The sequence below is a fragment of the Tachysurus fulvidraco genome, chromosome 8 (genome assembly GCF_022655615.1).
Source record: "Tachysurus fulvidraco isolate hzauxx_2018 chromosome 8, HZAU_PFXX_2.0, whole genome shotgun sequence".
Lineage (NCBI taxonomy): Eukaryota > Metazoa > Chordata > Actinopteri > Siluriformes > Bagridae > Tachysurus > Tachysurus fulvidraco.
Genome location: NC_062525.1, coordinates 14,677,451 through 14,698,828, shown reverse-complemented (window position 1 = coordinate 14,698,828; position 21,378 = coordinate 14,677,451). Strand labels below are relative to the sequence as shown.

Here is a 21,378-nt window from a genome sequence, read left to right as displayed (position 1 = left end):
TTCCCAACCCATGGGTGGAGAATTAACATGCCTATATAACTCCCTGGCACTATAGTCTCTCTGTCTGTTTTCAAGATTGACTACAATGAGGTAAGCTCTGTCATTCTGTAATTAGTTTTTTTGTACCTTTGATATGTTTAATTGAAAAATTTAATGTAAGGTTTCTGACTTTCTGACCTTCAGTGCTAATTAAAAGTTTATTAAAAGCTGTTGGGAACAGTACACCACTCTGTACCCTTTTTTCTGTGAGTGTATGGGTTAAAGGGTGGAAAATGTTTTACAATCCTTCCTCATTACTTGTATTGGTCTTGACTTTATGAATGGGGACACGATATTTTATGATTTTTAGTTATTTAGTCTAAAAAACATACCAACAAATAGTGTTTAAAATGTCCAAATATTGATGTCATCAATTTTTAACATAACTTCTGAGGTTAGACAGAGGCAATGCACAACAGAGAACTGCATATAAACCTAGAGTATATCTTTTGTGCTGTTATTCTGTATCTATTACATAATGTATGAATGCAGCATGGATTAAAAATGACTAATGGTACATACTTTGATCATAAGACCCTAAAATAATACCTTTACTTACCCTTTACAGTGAGACAGGAAGCATTAATTTGAGTATCAAATTGTACCAGATTCTACCAAAATAATCTTCGCACATCCTACCAGTTTGCCCAGTTCTGACTGTGTTTTGACAGCTAGTAGCCAGTTTTACTGCAACACTGCAACATCTGTAAATGTCAACACTGTAAATTAGTTAAACAGTGATATAAAAATATCAGGGAGGTGAGGATAAAAACAGACCCAACTCCAGGATAGCATAAAAAATAAACAGTATTTATTAACTAAAAACACGAAACACAGACAATACCAGACCAGACAAAAGACGATATCAGAAGACAAGGATTCCGCGCTGCCATAGGCAATGCGGCACGGTTAAATAGACAGGACAATGAACACATGAGGAACAGGTGTGCACAGACGGGGAGGAGTAAATAAGGGCGGGGCAGACATGTGACAGGGAACATAAACAAGAGTACGTGGCCAAAGTCCGGGCTGAGTCCTGACATAAAGATTGTTTAGTACGGTTATATTATTAAATTATATTATATATAAAATTATTAATAATTTACAATTGATCTGAGCTCAATGGTAAATTATTAATAATTTACCATTGAGGTCAGATCAATTGTAAATTATTAATAATTTTATATATAATATAATTTGATAAAGTTATATGAATAATAACTTTAATTAATTGAAAGGTGTAAATAAAAATAAAATTCACCCATACCCATATTAACATTACACATAGTTTAAAATAGTTTAATTTTTTTACAGCACAAAACACACCCATACATTCTCCCCACAAACAACTAGATCAAAACAAAATACTTAGTGAATATAATGAATTGGATGGTTTTCTTTGTTAATTTGCATAGAACCTTACATACCATGTAAGTTTAGAAAATGTTTAGAAAAATGCGCCTTAATTAATGTTTTTAAGAGAATGTGCAACTGTTTGTCTGTTTTAATTGGTTTAAATCAGTTATATGACCATGTGATTTCTTTCTCAGTTCAACACAAGACACAACAATAAAGTCCAGCCTTCTTCAGCTGGAATGCCATTTCACCTGGTCTCTGAAAAAAAATGATATAGATCTCACTGATCTTCTGAACAGGCTAGAAGAAGACCTTAATCAGAATCTTGAAAGCAGGGCACGAGTTGCGCGTGCACACAGCTATATGGGATTTGTAAAGTTTCTACTAAGCTCCAATACTGAGGCTCTCAGCTACTTTGAGAGATCTGTAGAGCTAACTAAGTCTCATAGAAATGAGTGTGACAAGCTGCTTGTTGTTGTCTATGGAGACCTTGCATGGTTACACTATCGTATGGGTAATTTGGCAGAGTGTGAAAGCTACCTGAATAAACTGAGTGAGATTAAAGTGAAATATCCATCTGTCCCATATGCTGAGGTGCTTGGAGAGAAGGGATGGACCTTCCTTAAGTTTTCTCGCAAATATTATGAAAGGGCTAAAGAGTGCTTCAAGAAGGCCTTAGAGCAGGAGCCAGATGAGGGTGAATGGAATGCTGGCCTTGCAATTACTCTTTATCGGATAGAGGATATTCTCCAGGATATATCTGCTTCAGATGCAGTCAATCAACTAAGACGGGCCATAGCCACTGATCCAGATGATGATGTTCTTAAAGTTCTGCTTGGTCTTAAATTGGCTGCTTATAAGAAGTACAGTGAGGCAGAGAGCCTAGTAGAGCAAGCTTTAGAGAGATCTCCAGAACATCCACATGTGATTCGATATGCTGCGAAGTTTTTGCGGAATAAAGGCTCTGTAGACAGGTCCATTGCCCTTCTAAAGAGAGCTTTAGAGAAAGTGTCCACCTCAGCCTTACACCATCAGCTGGGGCTCTGCTATAAGAAAAAAATCGAGATTTTCGAGACCCTGAAGAAAGCAGGAAGTCACCACACAACATGTGCTGAAATTAATCAAGCTCGTGAGCAGTGCATCTACCACTTGAGGATGGCGATCACACTGAAGCCCAACTTCATCATTGCTATGTGTGAACTGGCCCTTCAGTATGGGCACAGCCAGGATATTTCGACAGCAGAAGAAATGTTTCAGAATGCATTTCAAATGGTTAAAGAAAAAAATGATAACTTCCAGGACGTTCATCTGTATTATGCTGAATTTCAGCAGTACGTCATGATATGTGAATCTGCTGCCATCAAACATTACATTATTTGTCTGAAGATAAATCCTGAAAAATATGAAGGGAAGAAAAGTGCTCACCATCTGGAAAAGATTGCAAAGAGAAGAATCAGCAATAATGCAATAGATGGGGAAGCCTTTGGAATACTTGGAATCATCCATAAGGAAAAAGGAGAAAAGCAACAAGCCATAGAGTGCTTTGAGACAGCGCTGAGATTTGTAGATAATGAGGATTACCTCAGTGATCTTTGTGAACTTAGGCTTTCATTACAGTATTACCAACATACCATGTGAAACACAGTCAGTTTTTTACACATGCATGAAATTTAATAGCGACCATGTAGTATCTGTAATAATATGAGAGCTGTGGATAAAGCACTAAATTTAAGCTTCCCACACCAAGAAACGCAGTGCATCAAACACACCAAACACAAAAACAACAAATAACCATTTAATATAATTGATAGCGATATAAAAGTAGAAAGTAGAAAACTCGGTAACAGAAATTAAACAATTGGATATGAATTAAATACAATTACGATTCAAATTGCCATAAATGCTACTGCAAGATTGCAGAGGATCAGATGCTGTACCTAGACAGCTGGAAGAAGATTCCAACTGACTAAGAAGATTTATTTATCAGAAGTTCAAGAGAGATCTGATTGCTTTTATTTACATTTTATGTATCCTTTTTCTATAATATAAATATATATTTAAATGTTGAATGTAGCTAGAAGAAAATAGAACATGCTGTTCCATATAATCACAGGATGTTGTAAGCCTGGCTGATGTAAATCTCTGATGTCTTGTATTACATTGCTTTAAATAAAAACATGGCCTCCCATTGTGAGGACCCTGAAAAGACAAGAAGGTCTAAGTCTGACTCCTTCATCTAAAAGGTCAAACAATAGACTAGGTAGAAGAACACTTGAAGAGGACCCTTTGAAGATGCTGAGGCTTCGAAGGACAACCCACTCCAAGGTAAGACCAGTCTTGATCTATGCTGTCTGCCATGATAGCAGCTAACATGCAAAACATAGGACACACTCCTTAGTGGGACTGTCGAAGCTTTGTCCAGGCAGGCCAGGATCATTTGTCACTTTGGGACACGCAGGTCAGTACAATTACTTAAAAGGTCATGTTCAGTGTCATGTCACTGATTATACTGAGCCTTATGTTCTTGTGTTTTATTTTTGAAAAGCACTTTCTTGTAATGGAAATTAAAGCATAATTTATTTCCTACTCAATTAATACATAAAGGTTTTTTTCTTAATCACAAATGAAAGCCTCATTTGACAGCAGTAGGATTCAAAAGCATGCACAAAGAGTCTACAAAAATAAAAGCCAAACACCTTAAAGAACATGCTTTAAATTCACATTTCTTCCAGACATATGGTGTTAGGTGGTTACAACAGCCTGCATTTGACCTGAGATAATATAACAGAAGTGTACATGACTGCAGTTTATAGTACACAGCTGTAGGGTCTTTGTTTTAAACTTTAGCCAAATTATGAAGCAAAATGAAGGAAGGTGAAAACATCCAAGGATCAGGTGATTTCCACATCTGAAATTCAAATATCAAAAGGTCAGAGTTAAAAAGTCAGTACCAGAGATTCAACAAGATATTAAAGATTTGAATAAACAGGTATGAATTCATTGAGCAAGGTTTTGCAATTGAGAATGGGAATAAAATTCTTTTTGAAAGGTTGTGTGAGTGTGCATGTAATTTTGAACAATTCAATTGAATTTAATTGCAAGGTGCTTTTAACAATTCACATTGGCTCAAAGCAGCTTTACAGAAGTTTAAAACTAAGTTATTATATCTCTAACATCTATCCCTAATAAGCAAACCGGTGGCAATTGTTGCATTTAAAACTCCCTCAGATTACAGTATATGGGCACTTCTTCAACTAGGGGCACTTTTAGCCTTGTGAAGTTGAACAAAAAAAACTTGATCAAAAGTTAGGTAACACATTCTCATAAGTTTAAATAATTTCTCTAGTTTTAAGGTCTGTTAGAGGACAAACTTAGATTACAAGAGAAACTGTTAATATTTTACATTTTTTCCAACCTGCAATGAACAAATGTCATTTCCACCACATCAATATACAGCTGTTATTAAAAAATAGAATAACTTATGCCACTCTAAGATAATTTTTGTAACTAGTTTTACCAGTTTTTCCACAATGTACATTAGTTATATATTTGTTAATGAGAAAAATTAACTGCCCTAAGAACCAAATGCTGAACTGTACACCTGTCACACAGTTTGGGTAAGAGTTTATTTGAAAATAAATAAATTGAATATTCATACCAAGTAGAGCACAATATCATAAATTGTGAATAAATATTTAATGTGTGATGAGAACTTTTTAAATATTTTTTAAAAAATTGTGTGGTGATGGAAATGACAGGGTGGTGGTGGAAATGACGGTGTGGTGGAAATTAGAATGAATGCAGCATGAATGTAGAGAAACAGTAGATATATTTATTAGAAAAATACTTAAACTCATAACACTCAATTCACAGAGTCATTAAGCAAACTCAGCAGTACACTAAAACAGGTGTGGTTGATGTACTGTATAAAACTGATTTGTCTCACAGATGAACAGGGATGTGGGGATGTGGTAGCACAGTGGTTAAGGTGTTTGGCTACTGATCGGAAGGTCATGGGTTCTAACCCCAGGTCCACCAAGCTGCCACTGCTGGGCCCCTAAGCATGGCCCTTAACCCTCAGTTGCTCAGTTGTAAGTCACTCTGGATAAGGGTGTCTGCTAAATGCTGTAAATGTAAATGAACGGTTACAGTGCATTTCTTTACAGTACTGTAAAGAACTGACAACTGATGGCCAGGGAAAATACAAGCAATAAAAGATGCATAAAAAAATTCAACAATGTGAGATAATTATGAGGTTAATGTTCTGAAATGTTCTTATTGGTCTCAAATGAATACTCATCTTCTGTAAAGAGTAACTGTAAAGAACACCTGAAACTGTAACATTTAAACAGAGATGTGGAATGTGATGTGATTCGAGGCCACTTCTAATTAAGTGTTTCACATATTTCTTCCCAGACAGAAAATAATTTCCTTGTGACGTTTGGTCACTGGTACAGGCTCAGGGATTAGGCCTATGATATTCTTGGTTTGGTACGAGATTATGTCATCCCTTGGAGGCCAAAAAAAAACGATTGAGACCAACACGGCTCATGGTTTTAACCAGAGCACCACTGTAGACATCAGTATCCTGTATGATACCAGGATAAATATCTCCATCATACTTCACAGCACACCACTGACCAACATGTCCCTCGTTCAAGTCCACAATGTGCCGCAGACCTATTTGAGGTGTGTCAGGATGCGATGTATTGGTTGAGGGAGAAGCTTCATCCCAATGCTGGAACATGACTGTTTCTGGATTGCAGTCATGAGGTGCAGAGCAAAAGCAACTGAGGATTCTACATGACATTTGGCTTGGGCTAGCAGAGGTTATCTGAAAGGAGAGGAAAAACTGTTAAGGCATGAACTTAGTTCATGTAAAATTATTTGTTGACTGTCAACCATTACCTGATGAATCTTCATTGCGCCACAGATTGTTTGTAGCTCGGATGGCACATGAATGTCCATACACTCAATTTCTTCTGGCTCAACATTGAAGAGCTCTGTGGCAGACTTTTGCTGTTGAAGCTCCTCAAAGAGCACCCAAGCATTTATGTCATGTCCTTCCCTCTAGCTATGATGTCATCAGCGCTTCTTTTCACTGCTGCTCCTATCCCATCAGCAGGGCCTTTTCCATGGCCAGCCTCCAGAAAGTTCCAAGTGAGTTTCTTCCTGCCCATCTGATTCCAGCCCTATTCTCATCTCTTTCTAAGAATTGTTTTATTTTTTCTTCTGTGGCTGGGCTAATGCTGTTCGTTTGTTTCTTCCGTGTGTAAGTAAATGCTGTTGTCCTTTTTTCATTACTTCTCATTCTTCTGGGTGAAAAGCCAAATTCCCTTTGGGCCATTTTCAGTAGTTGATACTTCTTAAGGACTTTTCCTGACATTATTTTGGAAATGATGTGTTTGTCCATGTCTAAGTGGAGATTTTTATATCTGTCTCAATTCAGTGATCAGAGCGTTGTGAAAAACTAAAGTTCTTTGTAAAGTGCTATTTTGTATTTGGAGAGTCAGCCTGCCTCATTTTTTTTCCATCAGTCTCATATACCGCTGGCGGTATTTCTGTGCCTTTCGCAAAGCTTTTTCAAGCTTGGTGTTACTCTCATACAGTGCTGCATACACTTTGTCGGTTTCTTGCTACCCTTTTCCTTCCCCACTGATTTTGGGATTGAGATTGGGCAGGTGGTGTGGGGGGTCAGGTCAACATCCTGTTCTGGCTGCAAGACAACATCAGTGGCGGTGTGGTGGTGGAAAGGTAGGCCTGCATTGTGAGGGTTTTTTGAATCTCCTCTTGTCTATTTCTTTGATTCTCCATTGTCTCCTTTGTTTGCGTTGCTCCTACTTTGACAGATCTGCAATTGCTTTTACTACTCCTTTTTCGTTTTTCCTCAGGTATCTCTCCCTGTCTCTTAAGTCTCTTCATATTTTATAGGGTCAGCTTTTATTTTGTCCCTATAGACCTGTGACCTCTCTTTTTTCTTTCACTGATGGACTAATGTAGCCATGGAAAGTCTTGATACCATTTCTCTTGAAATGTCAATGACTTATTTGAAACTATTTGTTTTTCGATACACTGAGGAGGTGGTTGGTAAAGCTTTGTGCAGGCACTGAGATCTAAACCAAAAACTGTGCTCCCTGTGCTGGTGCTGGCAATATCATCTCTCTGTTCCGCTGTCTCCGGCTCCCTCCCTGGTTCTGAATCTGCCCCTGAATCTGCCCCCTGACTCTCACTGTCTCAAAACAGACTGACTCCTGAAGCAGAAAAAAATGTAGGTAAAGATGTTTTCCATACTCATAATAACTAGTTTACATTACACTTGATAAATTGACAGATCTTACTGTAAATTGGTGAGCCTGTGATGTTTCTTCTGCTGAACAGCCACAACTCTGAATAAAATTCTGTCATTATCCCTTTAATAAAAGCACAACACACTTACCTTACACTGTACATCTGATTGATCCTGCTCTACCTGTCCCTCAATAATTTCTGTCTCCTTTGCTTGTGATTGATATTGTGACATTAGTATTTTCATAAGCACCCATTCTTAAAACCAAATTGCCTTAATGTGTGAACTTTTTGTACTTACATGGCATTTAGGTGCACAGAAAAATGATCTTATGTCCATTTTCATTTTCTCCGTCATTTATCTAGTCTATGACACTGCAAGGCAAGTTCATTTATATTGTAGCACATTTCATACACAATGATAATTCAAAGTGTTTTAGATAAAGGTAAAACTATCACCAAAAAATAATCACAATAATAAAAACAAGGAATTAAAAAATGTTTAATTTATTTAAAATTAAGACACTTAAGAACAGAATAGAAATTTCATTTTCTACCGCATATCCGAACTTCTCGGGTCACGGGAGCCTGTGCCTACCTCAGGCGTCATTGGGCAGAATAGAAATTGATTATACAAAAAACAAAAAACAAAAAAAAAAACAGTGGGGTCAGTTCGGACATAGCACAGTGCTCATTTACTAAATGCACAGCTAAACAATATGCTAATTGTGGCCGTTAATGTTAAGTTAACATTATGCCAAGTCGTTCCAAATAAAACAATTGCATGGGAAAGGGCTTTGGAGTGTTAGTTGCAGTGCACTATGCTATTGTAAACAAGCTAACGTTAACTAGATAAGTCATATTTTAATCGCTAATATAGCAGGTTCATGTGTAGCACCCCGAACGCCCAGGGAACTTAGGTGCATACAAAGAAAATCCACCACAGTAAACATAGGATAATAGAAAGCACATTAAACTTTATTTAACAAAGCATTAAAATAATTTGCGTCATTCACCCTGACCGGAAACAGCCCACCAGAGCAGCCTCCTTCAGATGGCATACTCAGCAGACAAAAGATAATTGAGCTTCCTACAGGGAAGAGTAGTTTCACTGCAAACTGTATGAGCACAGCAATCTCCACCCCATAAACCCACCACAAATCTGTATTACACCTGTTGGGGCTCTATCAATCCCTGTCTCCGCTTCCCCACAAAGTGGTGGGAAGCTACCCAAGGGGTATACCCAAAGGGTACAGGAAAACACAGAAAATCAATGCACTTAAAAAAGAAAAAGGAAAAATAAAGACAAAATCCCCTAGCAAACCATTAAACCAAAATTACACAAACCTAATAATTCAAAAAGAAACAAAACACCAGCTGGCTAGGGAATTAACATACATTTCACAACAGGGAGCAGTTAGTTTTACAAAAAAGAAAACCCAAAAGAGAACAGCGACTAGTCACCATCATCCAACAACCTATAACAAAATAGATCATTTAATTATTACCAGTCACACTCAAACTAAATAAAAATGAAACATACCTTAACGAGACGAAACCAACCAACCAACTGCACGGTGGTCCCGAACATCAAGCACCCACATTCTAAATAAGTTAAATCATTTTCCTACATCACTCATACCCAAACACCCAAACAAAACAAATAAAACAAAACATACATTGGCAAAGCAAATCCACAATAATCCTGAGTTTCAAACTATCACATACAAAAAACAGAATAAAATACTTATACCGAGGAAAATACACCGGGACTCACGGTCCCACACAGCTACAAGCCGAACAACGGGCAATTGCTAACAGGACCTCAGCTGCCCTTCGCTTTCGCCTGTCCTTTAAATAAGTGCGGCTTATTAGCAATCTGTAATGGGGTTAGAGACCCCGCCCCTCTTTGTTACCTTGCTACACATGGAAAATTACATCGGTAATCAGTATTTTTGCCGCAACTAATTTATGAAGGAGTCATAATTTATGAAGCATTAAACTACTACATTAAAGAGAATCGCTTTATTTAAAGTGAATAAAATCCCAGACTTAATGGAGTTTAACATTAATTGAGCCGCAGCCACACACCTGACTCCTGTGTGCAGAGTATGTGAGATGAACTGGGAAAGCAGGCAGTGGGTCAAACCACTGTGCGGAAGGGGAGGGGGAACTCAACTGTTTCTAAATGCATTTTTTGCGTTTTTTTTCTTTTCTACTTACACAATTATTTAGGTATACATACATATATTTTTCACAATAGAGAGTGCGATATTTTTTAAATATTTTTTTGGGGGGGACAATCCTTGGATGGGGGGGGGGGCATGTCCCCCCGGGATTTATGCCCATGCATGAGACTATCAATCCCCGGCAAGGTGGCCACTGGATGACGAGACTCCAACCAGGGGTAGAACGTCAGGATTGACAAAGTATGTCTATAAGAAGAGATGATCAGACTAGGAACTAGAGGGAGAGGAGAGGAGAAATATGTTAGGCATAATTGCAATTATGTTATATACAATGTACACTATGTGCAAGTGCAAAGTGCAGACAGGGACTCCAGCAAGAAGGTGACACAGATATGAGGGCTCGCTGAGACATAAAGCATTACACCACTCCGCAAGCCTGCAAACCTGAGTGACTTGCAGGGGTGGTAAGGTGACAGCATCCAGACCCAGTTTACCAAACACTCTATGCCTATGAACCCTCCAGATCTGCTCCTTTACCTAAGAAAAGCTATTCATTAAATTCTACACTAGAGTCCTGAACACTAATGAATGGCTGTTCCATAACTGAAGGGCTCTGCTGTAGCCTTTGTACTTGAGCTTTGTACCAAATAGCCTGCATCCTTGCATGAAAGATTATAAAAAAACAAAAGATTATTTAGTATTTTATAATCAATGCAATTATTAGTATTTTATAATCAATGCAAAATTTGGATAAGATAGGGGTGAAATGCTTATATGTTCTGGTTCTAGTTAGGAGACTTCTGTACTAACTGGAACGTGTTTAGGCTACTGGAACATCCAGACAGTAAAGCATTAAAATAATCCAACTTAGAGGTAACAAATGCATGCATAATGACACCACATTTCTTATCTTAGCAATATAAAAGAAGCCTGCCATTTATGTTTATCATTTATGTGAGCTTTAAATTAGAGACCGGTGTCAATAATCATGCCAAGGTCTTTTACTGCTGCACATGATGAAATAAAAAGACAATCCAGAGTTACTCTGTAATCAGAAAGCTTTTAAGGATGGTGATCCCATCATGGATGATAATTCTGGGAGACTAATAATAAACCTCTCTGGAAATGTATGTTTAACATGGTGGCAAATTACAAATATCGTGTCCAAAGCACATGAAATGAGAGGATGGTCTGAGATAGCGTCTGATTAAGGCACTGTGACTATATATTTCATTTTTAGATGAAAACAAATGCAGTTCTCAGAGGATCTTCTAACTTATAAAAATGAATATTAAAGTCTCTAAAAATGACTGCTTTGTCTAAAGAAACAACTAGGTTTGAAATAAAATCTGCAAATTCAAATTTAAAATATGGTCCAGGAGGTCTGTAAATAACAATTAGAGGAACTGACTCAGTAGACTTTTTTGTGGCTACATATGCTATGTTAGAATGAATAACTTTGAATTGAATTTGAGTTGAACATATATCTAGATTCTTGCCTGATGCCTAGCTTATCATCATGAATAACCGAGACACCTCCTCCACTGCCTGTTAGGCACGGCTGGTGTATATAACTATAACCAAGCAGACAAGCTTCGATTAATGCAACGTTTGGTTTTACCAATGTTTCTGTTGAACACAGAACACTAAACTACTGATCAGTAATCATTTCATTAACAATAAGAGCATTAGATGCAAGAGATCTTATATTTAACAATCCTAGCTTTAAATCAAAGGTGCTATCTGTGCATTCACTGTGAGCTAATTTAATCCTAATAAGGATTTTTTTAAAAAGAGTTTTTATAGAGTTTTGTGGTAGTTTCTCGGGAAACAGACACAGTCTCTATTTTGTGAACCCTGGGTGACAACTCAATGCAGCTAGCAGAAGGCCGGATTAGCCTGCTTGTCTGTTGCTTGGCCATGGCTGTGGATTGGCACTGATTAATTAGGCTTGTTCTTAAACTATGTGCTATGCTGCAAGAAATAAAAGCAGCACCTTCCAGAGTGAGATGGCCACTCCCACTAACAAGCCAGCCTTGCTATCAAAAGTGCTATAATTATCTATGAAGCCCATATTGTTTTCGAGCACCACCTGGACATCCAGCAGTTCAATGACCATAACCTGCTGTAAGCTACATTGCTATGTCACATTGGGATGGGGCCAGAGCATACTACAGCTTCGGACATCGCCTTTGCTAATTTACAAATTTCGCTAATTTACAAATTTCGCTAATTTACAAATGTGTTTTCTGATGATAAGTCTAATTAAACCACACGATGGGTTCACTCACTCAACTTCATTTTCTAAATTTCACACATTTGGTAATATACCTTTAACAAAATATAACCAGGATTACATTAAGACCAGAAATGAAAAGATTTGCACAGTTTTCACAAGATTACCTGCAAAATATATGAAAACAAATCATTCAACAGCAATCGCTCTCTTATTCATGTGAACGCACAGTCACAATATTTGACTCACTCGAGACTTCATGTGAAGACAGGCCCCAAGACTGACACTGACGGCGTCAAACAATGGAATTGCCATGACTGACAACTCCTGCTACAAGCACTTATTCACTGGATAATACAAGTTAGCACTAGTGGCACCCAGTGGCTAACAATGTAAGCATTGACAAATATTCTAAAGATGTCCCACAGGATGTCATGTTAAAGGCAATTTTCCATTCATCATCTTTTTGAATTCTTAATCAGATTCTATGCACTCTTGTGGCCAACTTTACAGAAGGTTTTCTCCTTATGGTAAGAATGGTGAGAGGGAGATGGTCTTTTCTCAGTTTTTGCAGAAAGTTGAGATGATGGCTTTCCTGGTGATTGAGATAGTATTGAAGGATGAGGTAAGTGGTGTTTTTTCAGGTAAACACCAAGGAATTTGGTGTTCTTGAGGATCTCTACAAAGGACCTGCTGATGTTCAGTGGTGCATGGTTGCTTAATGCTCTTCTAAAGTCAACAACCATCTCTTTTGTTTTGTTTTCAAAGACAGGTTTTGGATCTACACAAGTCTGTTAGCTATTGCACCTCCTCTCAATATGCTGACTTGTTCTTGTTGACTTGACAGTGTGTTGTGGTGAAGACAAATGCAAGGATCAGGCAATATGCAAACAAAAACATGCAAAAGGGCAAATACAGATATAAAAAAGTTAGAGAACAAAGTCAAAACCATTAAAGCTTGGTACAAGCAGGTGTGAGTACACTGAGCAATACTTTGCAACTGGGAGAAGGGAATAAATGACTCTTATATGTGTGTGTGTGTGTGTGTGTGTGTGTGTGTGTGTGTGTGTGTGTGTGTGTGTGTGTGTGTGTGTGTGTGTGTGTGTGTGATTGTGAACAGGTATACATGGTTAAAAAGTCCATTGACTGTGAATTTGACAGAGTTGTGCTTTGGGAAATACAGAGTAGCCGAGTTTGTAGGCCGTGTTTGTTCGACTTTGCTATAGACATGGGAGTTGACCTGACATTTGCTTATGATGTCATCCAAAGATTTGAGTGCATTTGAAAAGGAAGCACTATCAGTTTCCAATCCTGAACCTACTGTATGTGCAGAGGATACCTTATATCCGTGTCAGCAGAGTCATCACAATAGGATTTATCATTGTTATATGCACAAAGATTACTAATGATGAGGTAAGTTTTATCATTGTAAGTGCACACTTAAAAAAGGTACTAAACCTTATCTTCGCTTGTCATGGGGGTGTTAATTTTTTGTATGCTTAGTCTATTACATAATATGAATTAAAGTAAAAAATATTTTAAGGTACATAGTTTGACCTTAATCTTATTTTGACAGCTCTTTTACCATTACCTATTTTTGAAAAGAATGCTTTAAATGTTCTTTAATTATATAAAATATATTCATATATTCTTTTACTTTTAATCATGTTCTTTCTCTAACAGTTCAACACAAGACACAAATTTAAAAACTAGCCTTCTTCGGCTGGAATGTCATTTCACCTGGTCTCTGAATAAAAATGATATTAATCTCACTGAACTTCTGAACAGGCTAGACGACGACCTTAACCTAGATCTTGAAAGCAAGGCACGAATTGCGCGCACACACAGCCATATTGGATTTGTGAAGTTTCTACAAAGCTCCAATACTGAGGCTCTCAGCTACTTTGAGAGATCCGTAGAGCTAACTAAGTCTCATGGAAATGAGTGTGACAAGCTGCTTGTTGTTGTCTATGGAGACCTTGCATGGTTATACTATCATATGGGTAATTTGGCAGAGTGTGAAAGCTACCTGAATAAACTGAGTGAGATTAAAGTGAAATATCCATCTGTCCCATATGCTGAGGTGCTTGGAGAGAAGGGATGGACCTTCCTTAAGTTTTCTCGCAAATATTATGAAAAGGCTGAAGATCGCTTCAAGAAGGCCTTAGAGCAGGAGCCAGATGAGGGTGAATGGAATGCTGGCCTTGCAATTACTCTTTATCGGATAGAGGATATTCTCCAAGATACATCTGCTTCAACTGCAATTGATCAACTTAGACGGGCCATAGCCACTGATCCAGATAATGATGTTCTTAAAGTTCTGCTTGGTCTTAAATTGTCTCATCACATGAAGAACAGAGAGGCAGAGAGCCTAGTAGAGCAAGCTATAGAGAGATCTCCAGAACACCCACATGTGATTCGATATGTTGGGAAGTTTTGCGGAGTCACGGCTCTGTAGAAAGGTCCATTCCCCTTCTAAAGAGAGCATTAGAGAAAGTGTCCACCTCAGCCTTCATACACCATCAGCTGGGGCTCTGCTATAAGGAAAAAATCCTGAATCTGAAGAAAGCAGGAAGCCACCACACAAAGGGTGCTGAAATCAATCAAGCTCGTGAGCAGTGCATCTACCACTTGAAGATGGCGATCAAACTGAAGCCCAACTTCATCATTGCTATGTGTGAACTGGACCTTTAGTATGGGGGGAACAAGAATATGTCGAGAGCAGAAGAAATGTTTCAGAATGCATTTCAAATGACTATAGAAAAAAAAGAAAACTACCAGACTGTTCATCTGTATTATGCAGATTTTCAGCTATACTGCATGAGATGTGAATCTGCTGCAGTTAATCATTATGTTGAATGTCTGAAGCTTAATCCAAATTATTATGACGGGAAGAAAAGTGCTAAACAACTGGAAAAGATTGCAAAGAGAAGAATTGAAAACAACAACAAGGATGGAGAGGCCTTTGGAATACTTGGAATCATTCATAAGGAAAAAGGAGAAAAGCAACAAGCCATAGAGTGCTTTGAGACAGCGCTGAGATTTGTACACAATGAGGATTACCTCAGTGATCTTTGTGAACTTAGGCTTTCATTACAGTAATATTACCAAAATGCAACATCGTATCTGTAACAATATATGAACTGTGTATAAAACACAGGTTTAATCTTTTCATACCATGAAACATAGAGTAGCCTACAAACATGGCACTATCTACAACTTCCAGAAAACAAAGCTTCCACTAAAAATTACACCAAATAACCATCTCAAAACTCTCTCACATTTCCATTCACTTTCATTCTGATTGCACAGACCTGGGCACCAATATTCAATTACAGCCATAATAATTAATGACACTCAGTCCTCTAGTTCATTGTGAAGGTCATGTTCAGTGTCATGTCCTGTTGATACTGAGCCTTATGTTCTTGTGTTTATGGTTACTAGTACATTTCTAGTTCTTTGTCTTTGTTTTTACTTTTGCTCAAATAACTTTATTTGCATGTCACCTGACTCTGTCTTTGCTTTAAATTTTGATTTTTTTCTTTACTAAAGTAATCTTTACATGAATTATTAAAGTTTGTCCTGCATTCTATTTTTGAAAAACACTTTCTCGTAATGAAAATTAAAGCATGTACAGTACTTCTTTTCTTCTCTTCTTCCCATTTTATTATTGTCTATTATTATTATTTCACATTAAAATTTTAGTGCTTATTATTCTTTAGTGCTGGTTTTTGCTTATGTATTCATTTGTATTCGTTATTCTTTCTATTTACTGAACAGAACATATATATGTATAGAATATATTTCAGAAATAAAGATGAACTGAATGTGGTTTATTTCTCAACCAGAAACAAAAGCCTCAACACACACACACACACACACACACACACACACACACACACACACACACACACACACACACACACACACACACACACACACACATATTTACCTCTATTGAGGAAGCGAGAGGCAACAGTGGCAAGGAAGAAATTAGGAAGAAAACAACAAGAATCATGGGAGTTTTACACACACACACACACACACACACACACACACACACACACACACACACACACACACACACACACACACACACACACACAGTGAGAGAGAGAGTGAGAGAGTTTATGCACTAAATTAAGCACCTCAGAACACTGTGCAGCAGTTGAAAGTGGTGTGTGGTGGCTACTACAGTACTGCCGGCATTTGGCTTGCAATAATATAATAAAAGTATAATAGAACTGCAAATGACTGCTGTCTATAGTACACGTGTGTGGGGTTGGCAGATCTAAAACCAAGGTGTCCAGAACTGTAGACACTGACACAAAATATTTTGTTGTTTAATTCCACAGTTATTTAAATGAAAGAACAATGTGTCTACAGAAAATGAGTAGTAGAGAATATGGCACAATTTAATGTGAGGAACGTTGTAACAGACTTTATTTCGTAGATTCCATGTATACTGGTATTATGAAACTTCCCCTTTACTGGTTGTCATACCACCACTGTGTAAAAAAATCTAGATTCAAAATTAAAACCACTTTGGAAAATATTAAGGGAAAATAAGTTTAGCAAAAGATGAATTTCACACAGATGTTAATTTTCAGCTCTGGGTTTAGTGTTAATTTTCTTTTCTTTTGTGAACACCAGGACTCAAGTATGAGGGGCAAGTGAATAAGATATGTGGTTAAGAGCTACCCATAGCTGCCATGTGACACTCTAAAGACTTCTCACAATGAAAATACTCATTACTTTACTCCCATAATTTCTTTCTGAGAATATCAGGAGGTACTTATCCTCAAGGTACTATGGTTCGTGCCAAAAGGGCAAGGAAAGGATCATGTGTATCTGATCTAATTCATTGATAGCCTAAACAGACAAATAATTAAGCAATAAGTAAATAATCAAGTAAGTAATCAGACAAACAATCGCATGTGCTTCATGTTCTTATTCATAAGATCTTTTTAATATCCTTTATTTAAAAGTTTATAAATGTTCTATAGACAAAATAGCTTAGTTTATCTGGAATGTTTTTAATTGAATGAAATTAAATGAAAATGAAAAAAGAGATTTTAAGATATCACAAAGTAACAACAAACCCCTCATGTGACAAAGGGCAGGGTCTAACATTTCTAAAATATTCTATAAATAATGAAAAGGTTATATGTTATTGTCACGATGGGACACGGTGAGACAAAGGCGAGTGAGGATCCAAATGCAGTTTAAAGTTTTAATAAACAAAACACAAATGAACAGGCAGGCAACATGGAACAAAACAGGGAACGGGAACATGGACATGAACACACCACATACCAACAACGACTAACACCAGGGAAGTGAATAAACATAGTAAATGTAGTAAACAGGAACCAATCACAAAGCGGAGACAATCAGAGACAAAGACAAGGCAAGGCAGCAGACAGAAACAAAGGAAAACCCAGACAGACTCATTACAGTTATATTCATAGAACAAGACCACATATTTGTACCAGACATTCGTGAAAACAATGGGAAAGATGAAAGTGTTGAAACCTAAGTATTTGTCCACAAACTAGAGACAACCAAAAGGTTAAGTTTGATTTACACTCCACATACAGTAGGTCTGTTCCAAACCATTGAAATTGGGACATTATTTAGCAAAACTAATTAATCTTTTTAGTTTGAGGAAATACGAGAAGGTTTAACTGCTTGCATGACAGAGGTACATAGAGATATTTAGTGAAAATGGAAGGGTTACATTGAGGATACCCTGCATAAAACCTGTGCTAAAGCAAATATACAGATCAGATGATCGGCTTGCGACTCCAAGCAACCGGAAGTACAACAACAACAACAATGTGGAGATATGGAAGGACTACACAGAAAGTAAATAGAAGCAAGTGGTTGCTGTGGGTGGAGAAAACGAAACTGATGGACGACTGTTTTTGCATTTCCTTCTTCAGGCATTGTTCATACAAGATGTGCAGATTTCTGTCTGTTACTTACATCCGCTTTATTTACTAGTTCAAAGCGAACGTTTCAATCCAGAGGTTTGTTTACTAATGATGTCATCCAAAGATTCGTTTTCTTCTAAAGCGAAGTGCTTTCGTTTTCCTACCTATGGGCGTAGAAATAAACAGCTTACATCCGGTCATAATAGCCACAGTATCTGTTATTACATTAGAGATTGACCACGATGAGGTAAGAAAGTGTTGTCATTCTACTCGTCTTTTAAAAAATAAAGCCTTTACTAAAACCTTAGCTTTATTTTGTCGAAGGAGTGTTACGTTTTACGTGTTACGAATTAACATACTGAAAGTACATCATTTGAAAATATGCACCAGTATTGTCTCACTTAGGCTACAGTACTTACCTTTTAGATGAATTCTATAAATGTTCGTTAATGCTATTAAAGGTTTATTACAACTTTTTTTTGTGAATGCATATCAATTATTTCACTGTGAGTTTTTTTTCTTCTTCATACGTATGTATGACTGAGTTCACTTTCTTTCTCTAACAGTTCAACACAAGACACAAGTTTAAAGTCCAGCCTTCTTCAGCTGGAATGCCATTTCACCTGGGCTCTGAATAAAAATGATACAGATCTCACTGATCTTCTGAACAGGCTAGAAGAACAGCTTAATCTGGATCTTGGAAGAGAAGCAGGTGTTGCGCGCACACACAGCTGTATGGGATTTGTGAAGTTTCTACTAAGCTCCAATACTGAGGCTCTCAGCTACTTTGAGAGATCCGTAGAGCTAACTAAGTCTCATGGAAATGAGTGTGACAAGCTGCTTGTTGTTGTCTATGGAGACCTTGCATGGTTATACTATCATATGGGTAATTTGGCAGAGTGTGAAAGCTACCTGAATAAACTGAGTGAGATTAAAGCGAAATATCCATCTGTCCCATATGCTGAGGTGCTTGGAGAGAAGGGATGGACCTTCCTTAAGTTTTCTCGCAAATATTATGAAAGGGCTAAAGAGTGCTTCAAGAAGGCCTTAGAGCTGGAGCCAGATGAGGGTGAATGGAATGCTGGCCTTGCAATTACTCTTTATCGGATAGAGGATATTCTCCAAGATACATCTGCTTCAACTGCAATTGATCAACTTAGACGGGCCATAGCCACTGATCCAGATAATGATGTTCTTAAAGTTCTGCTTGGTCTTAAATTGGCTTCTCACAAGAAGTACAGTGAGGCAGAGAGCCTAGTAGAGCAAGCTTTAGAGAGATCTCCAGAACATCCACATGTGATTCGATATGTTGCAAAGTTTTTGCGGAGTCACGGCTCTGTAGACAGGTCCATTGCCCTTCTAAAGAGAGCATTAGAGAAAGTCTCCAACTCATCCTTCATACACCATCAGCTGGGGCTCTGCTATAAGAAAAAAATCCAGAATCTGAAGAAAGCAGGAAGCCACCACACAAAGGGTGCTGAAATTAATCGAGCTCAAACGCAGTGCATTTACCACTTGGAAATGGCAACTGAAATGAAGCCCAGCTTCATCATTGCTATGTGTGAACTGGCCCTTCAGTATGGGTGGAAGCGGGATCTGTCAAGAGCGGAAGAAATGTTTCAGATTACATTTCAAAAAGCTAAAGAAAAAAATGATAACTACCAGTTTGTTCAAATGTATTATGCAAATTTTCAGCTATACAGCGTGAGATGTGAATCTGCTGCCATCAAACATTACATCGAATGTCTGAAGATAAATCCAAAACGACTTGAAGGGAAGCAAAGTGCTGAACAACTGGAAAGGATTGCAGAAAGAAGAATTAAAAACAACCCAATGGATGGAGAAGCCTTTGGAATACTTGGAATCATTCACAAGGAAAAAGGAGAAAAGCAACAAGCCATAGAGTGCTTTGAGACAGCGCTGAGCTTTGTAGATAATGAGGATTACCTCAGTGATCTTTGTGAACTTAGGCTTTCATTACAGTAATATTAGCAGCATACAATATGAAACCTAGCCGACTATTTACACATGCATGACATTTAATGGCAATAGCATAGTTTCTGTAATAATATAACTGTGGATTAAACACTAAGTTAAAGCTTCTCACACTAGGAAACACAGAGTAGCCTACAAACATGTATAAGATTCAATGGTAACAGCAGTATAGTATATGTAAAAATACTATGTAAATACTGTTGATTAAGCAAGATTAGGTTTGTAATGTGTAGTATGGTATTTGATCATAATTATATATATAGTAGTGGGAGAAGTTTAGTGCTTTACTCACTATTAAATTGCATTTAATTTAAATTAATACCACTTTTTTTTTTAACTGTAACCAAACATTCAACTGTATATGACTAATAACAAATAAATTGTATGCTTAAATTATGAAATGTACATTTCTGTTTCCATTTCTAACACAGCTGTTTGGTCACAATTTGTACATGGTCACACACTGCATGGTTTAATACAAGATATGTATAAAATGTTTTTGGGAATATTAAATGTGTTGAGACTGAATATATACACCAATATGATTACTGTGAAAATTAATAATTAGCAGGACACTTCAGCTTTGAATAGGAAATTAACAGGGTGTTGTTGTTCTTTCAGCTGCTCCCTGTTCAAGGTCACTACAGTTGATGGATAAAGCCTTTAAAATTACAAGATGTTAGAGAAACATCAGAAATAAATATTTAATTCATTGAAATAATAAAAATAAGTATTTGTATAGCGCTTTTAACAATGGCCATTGTATCAAAGCAAGTTTACAGAACATTAGAAATTTTGCAAAAACTACAAAAAGTTTAACAGTAAACAAAGATTTATATTATACAAAAATTCAAGATTAATATCAGACTTATATTTATACTTATATTGTTTGGATTTATCCCCAATGAGCATGTCTGAGTTGACTGAGGTGACAGTGACAAGGTTTTGTGGCAAATCTCTTTTAGATGGATGATGAAGAAACGAGGAAACAGATTTATAAGGGAACCAGGGAATTTGGGTGAATATTACTAAGTACTGTACTTACTTGGAAGCATGTAATAACTACATCAGCTGTTCTTCAAAAAAAAAAAAAATCTAACCAGAAATCCTCTTTTGACATAACCGAAATATAATTTTGTGCATAACGTGTGAAATATATATTTTTATGGTGTTTCAAACAAAACACACACATCAAACTGTTTTTACACAAATGAGCTTGAATTGGTACAAAATTTTCTGGCAGCGGTGGGATTCGAACCCACGCCCCCGAAGAGACTGGAGCCTTAATCCAGCGCCTTAGACCGCTCGGCCACGCTACCACAAAAGTGATTGCGCTCAACAC

At 37.3% G+C, this 21,378-nt stretch overlaps 3 protein-coding genes, 1 long non-coding RNA gene and 1 other non-coding gene across 5 annotated transcripts; 3 read left to right on the top strand and 2 right to left on the bottom strand.

Moving 5' to 3' along the window:
* LOC113662511 (interferon-induced protein with tetratricopeptide repeats 5-like) lies at positions 1-3,219 on the top strand. The gene is made up of 2 exons (XM_047817674.1): positions 1-90; positions 1,590-3,219. The coding sequence occupies exons 1-2, from the start codon at positions 86-88 to the stop codon at positions 3,031-3,033; spliced, it is 1,449 nt and encodes a 482-aa protein (XP_047673630.1). The 5' UTR covers positions 1-85; the 3' UTR covers positions 3,034-3,219.
* Positions 3,220-5,205: 1,986 nt separating this feature from the next.
* LOC113662550 lies at positions 5,206-8,230 on the bottom strand. The gene is made up of 2 exons (XR_003445285.2): positions 6,304-8,230; positions 5,206-6,229 (listed from the first exon to the last, which is right to left on the bottom strand). It is a non-coding gene; the product is annotated as an uncharacterized LOC113662550 (long non-coding RNA).
* A 5,283-nt stretch (positions 8,231-13,513) lies between these two features.
* On the top strand, positions 13,514-15,431 carry LOC113662708 (interferon-induced protein with tetratricopeptide repeats 5-like). Its single transcript, XM_047817473.1, is given in 3 exon segments — positions 13,514-13,518; positions 13,789-14,534; positions 14,537-15,431. Coding segments are annotated over 3 exon segments (1,014 nt in total). The 3' UTR covers positions 14,800-15,431.
* A 2,535-nt stretch (positions 15,432-17,966) lies between these two features.
* LOC113662499 (interferon-induced protein with tetratricopeptide repeats 5-like) lies at positions 17,967-20,432 on the top strand. Its single transcript, XM_027177383.2, has 2 exons — positions 17,967-18,288; positions 18,608-20,432. Exons 1-2 carry the CDS (start codon positions 18,284-18,286, stop codon positions 20,025-20,027), a joined length of 1,425 nt encoding a protein of 474 aa, XP_027033184.2. The 5' UTR covers positions 17,967-18,283; the 3' UTR covers positions 20,028-20,432.
* Positions 20,433-21,273: 841 nt separating this feature from the next.
* Positions 21,274-21,355, bottom strand: trnal-aag. The gene has a single exon. It is a non-coding gene; the product is annotated as a tRNA-Leu (tRNA).
* Positions 21,356-21,378: the final 23 nt, after the last annotated feature.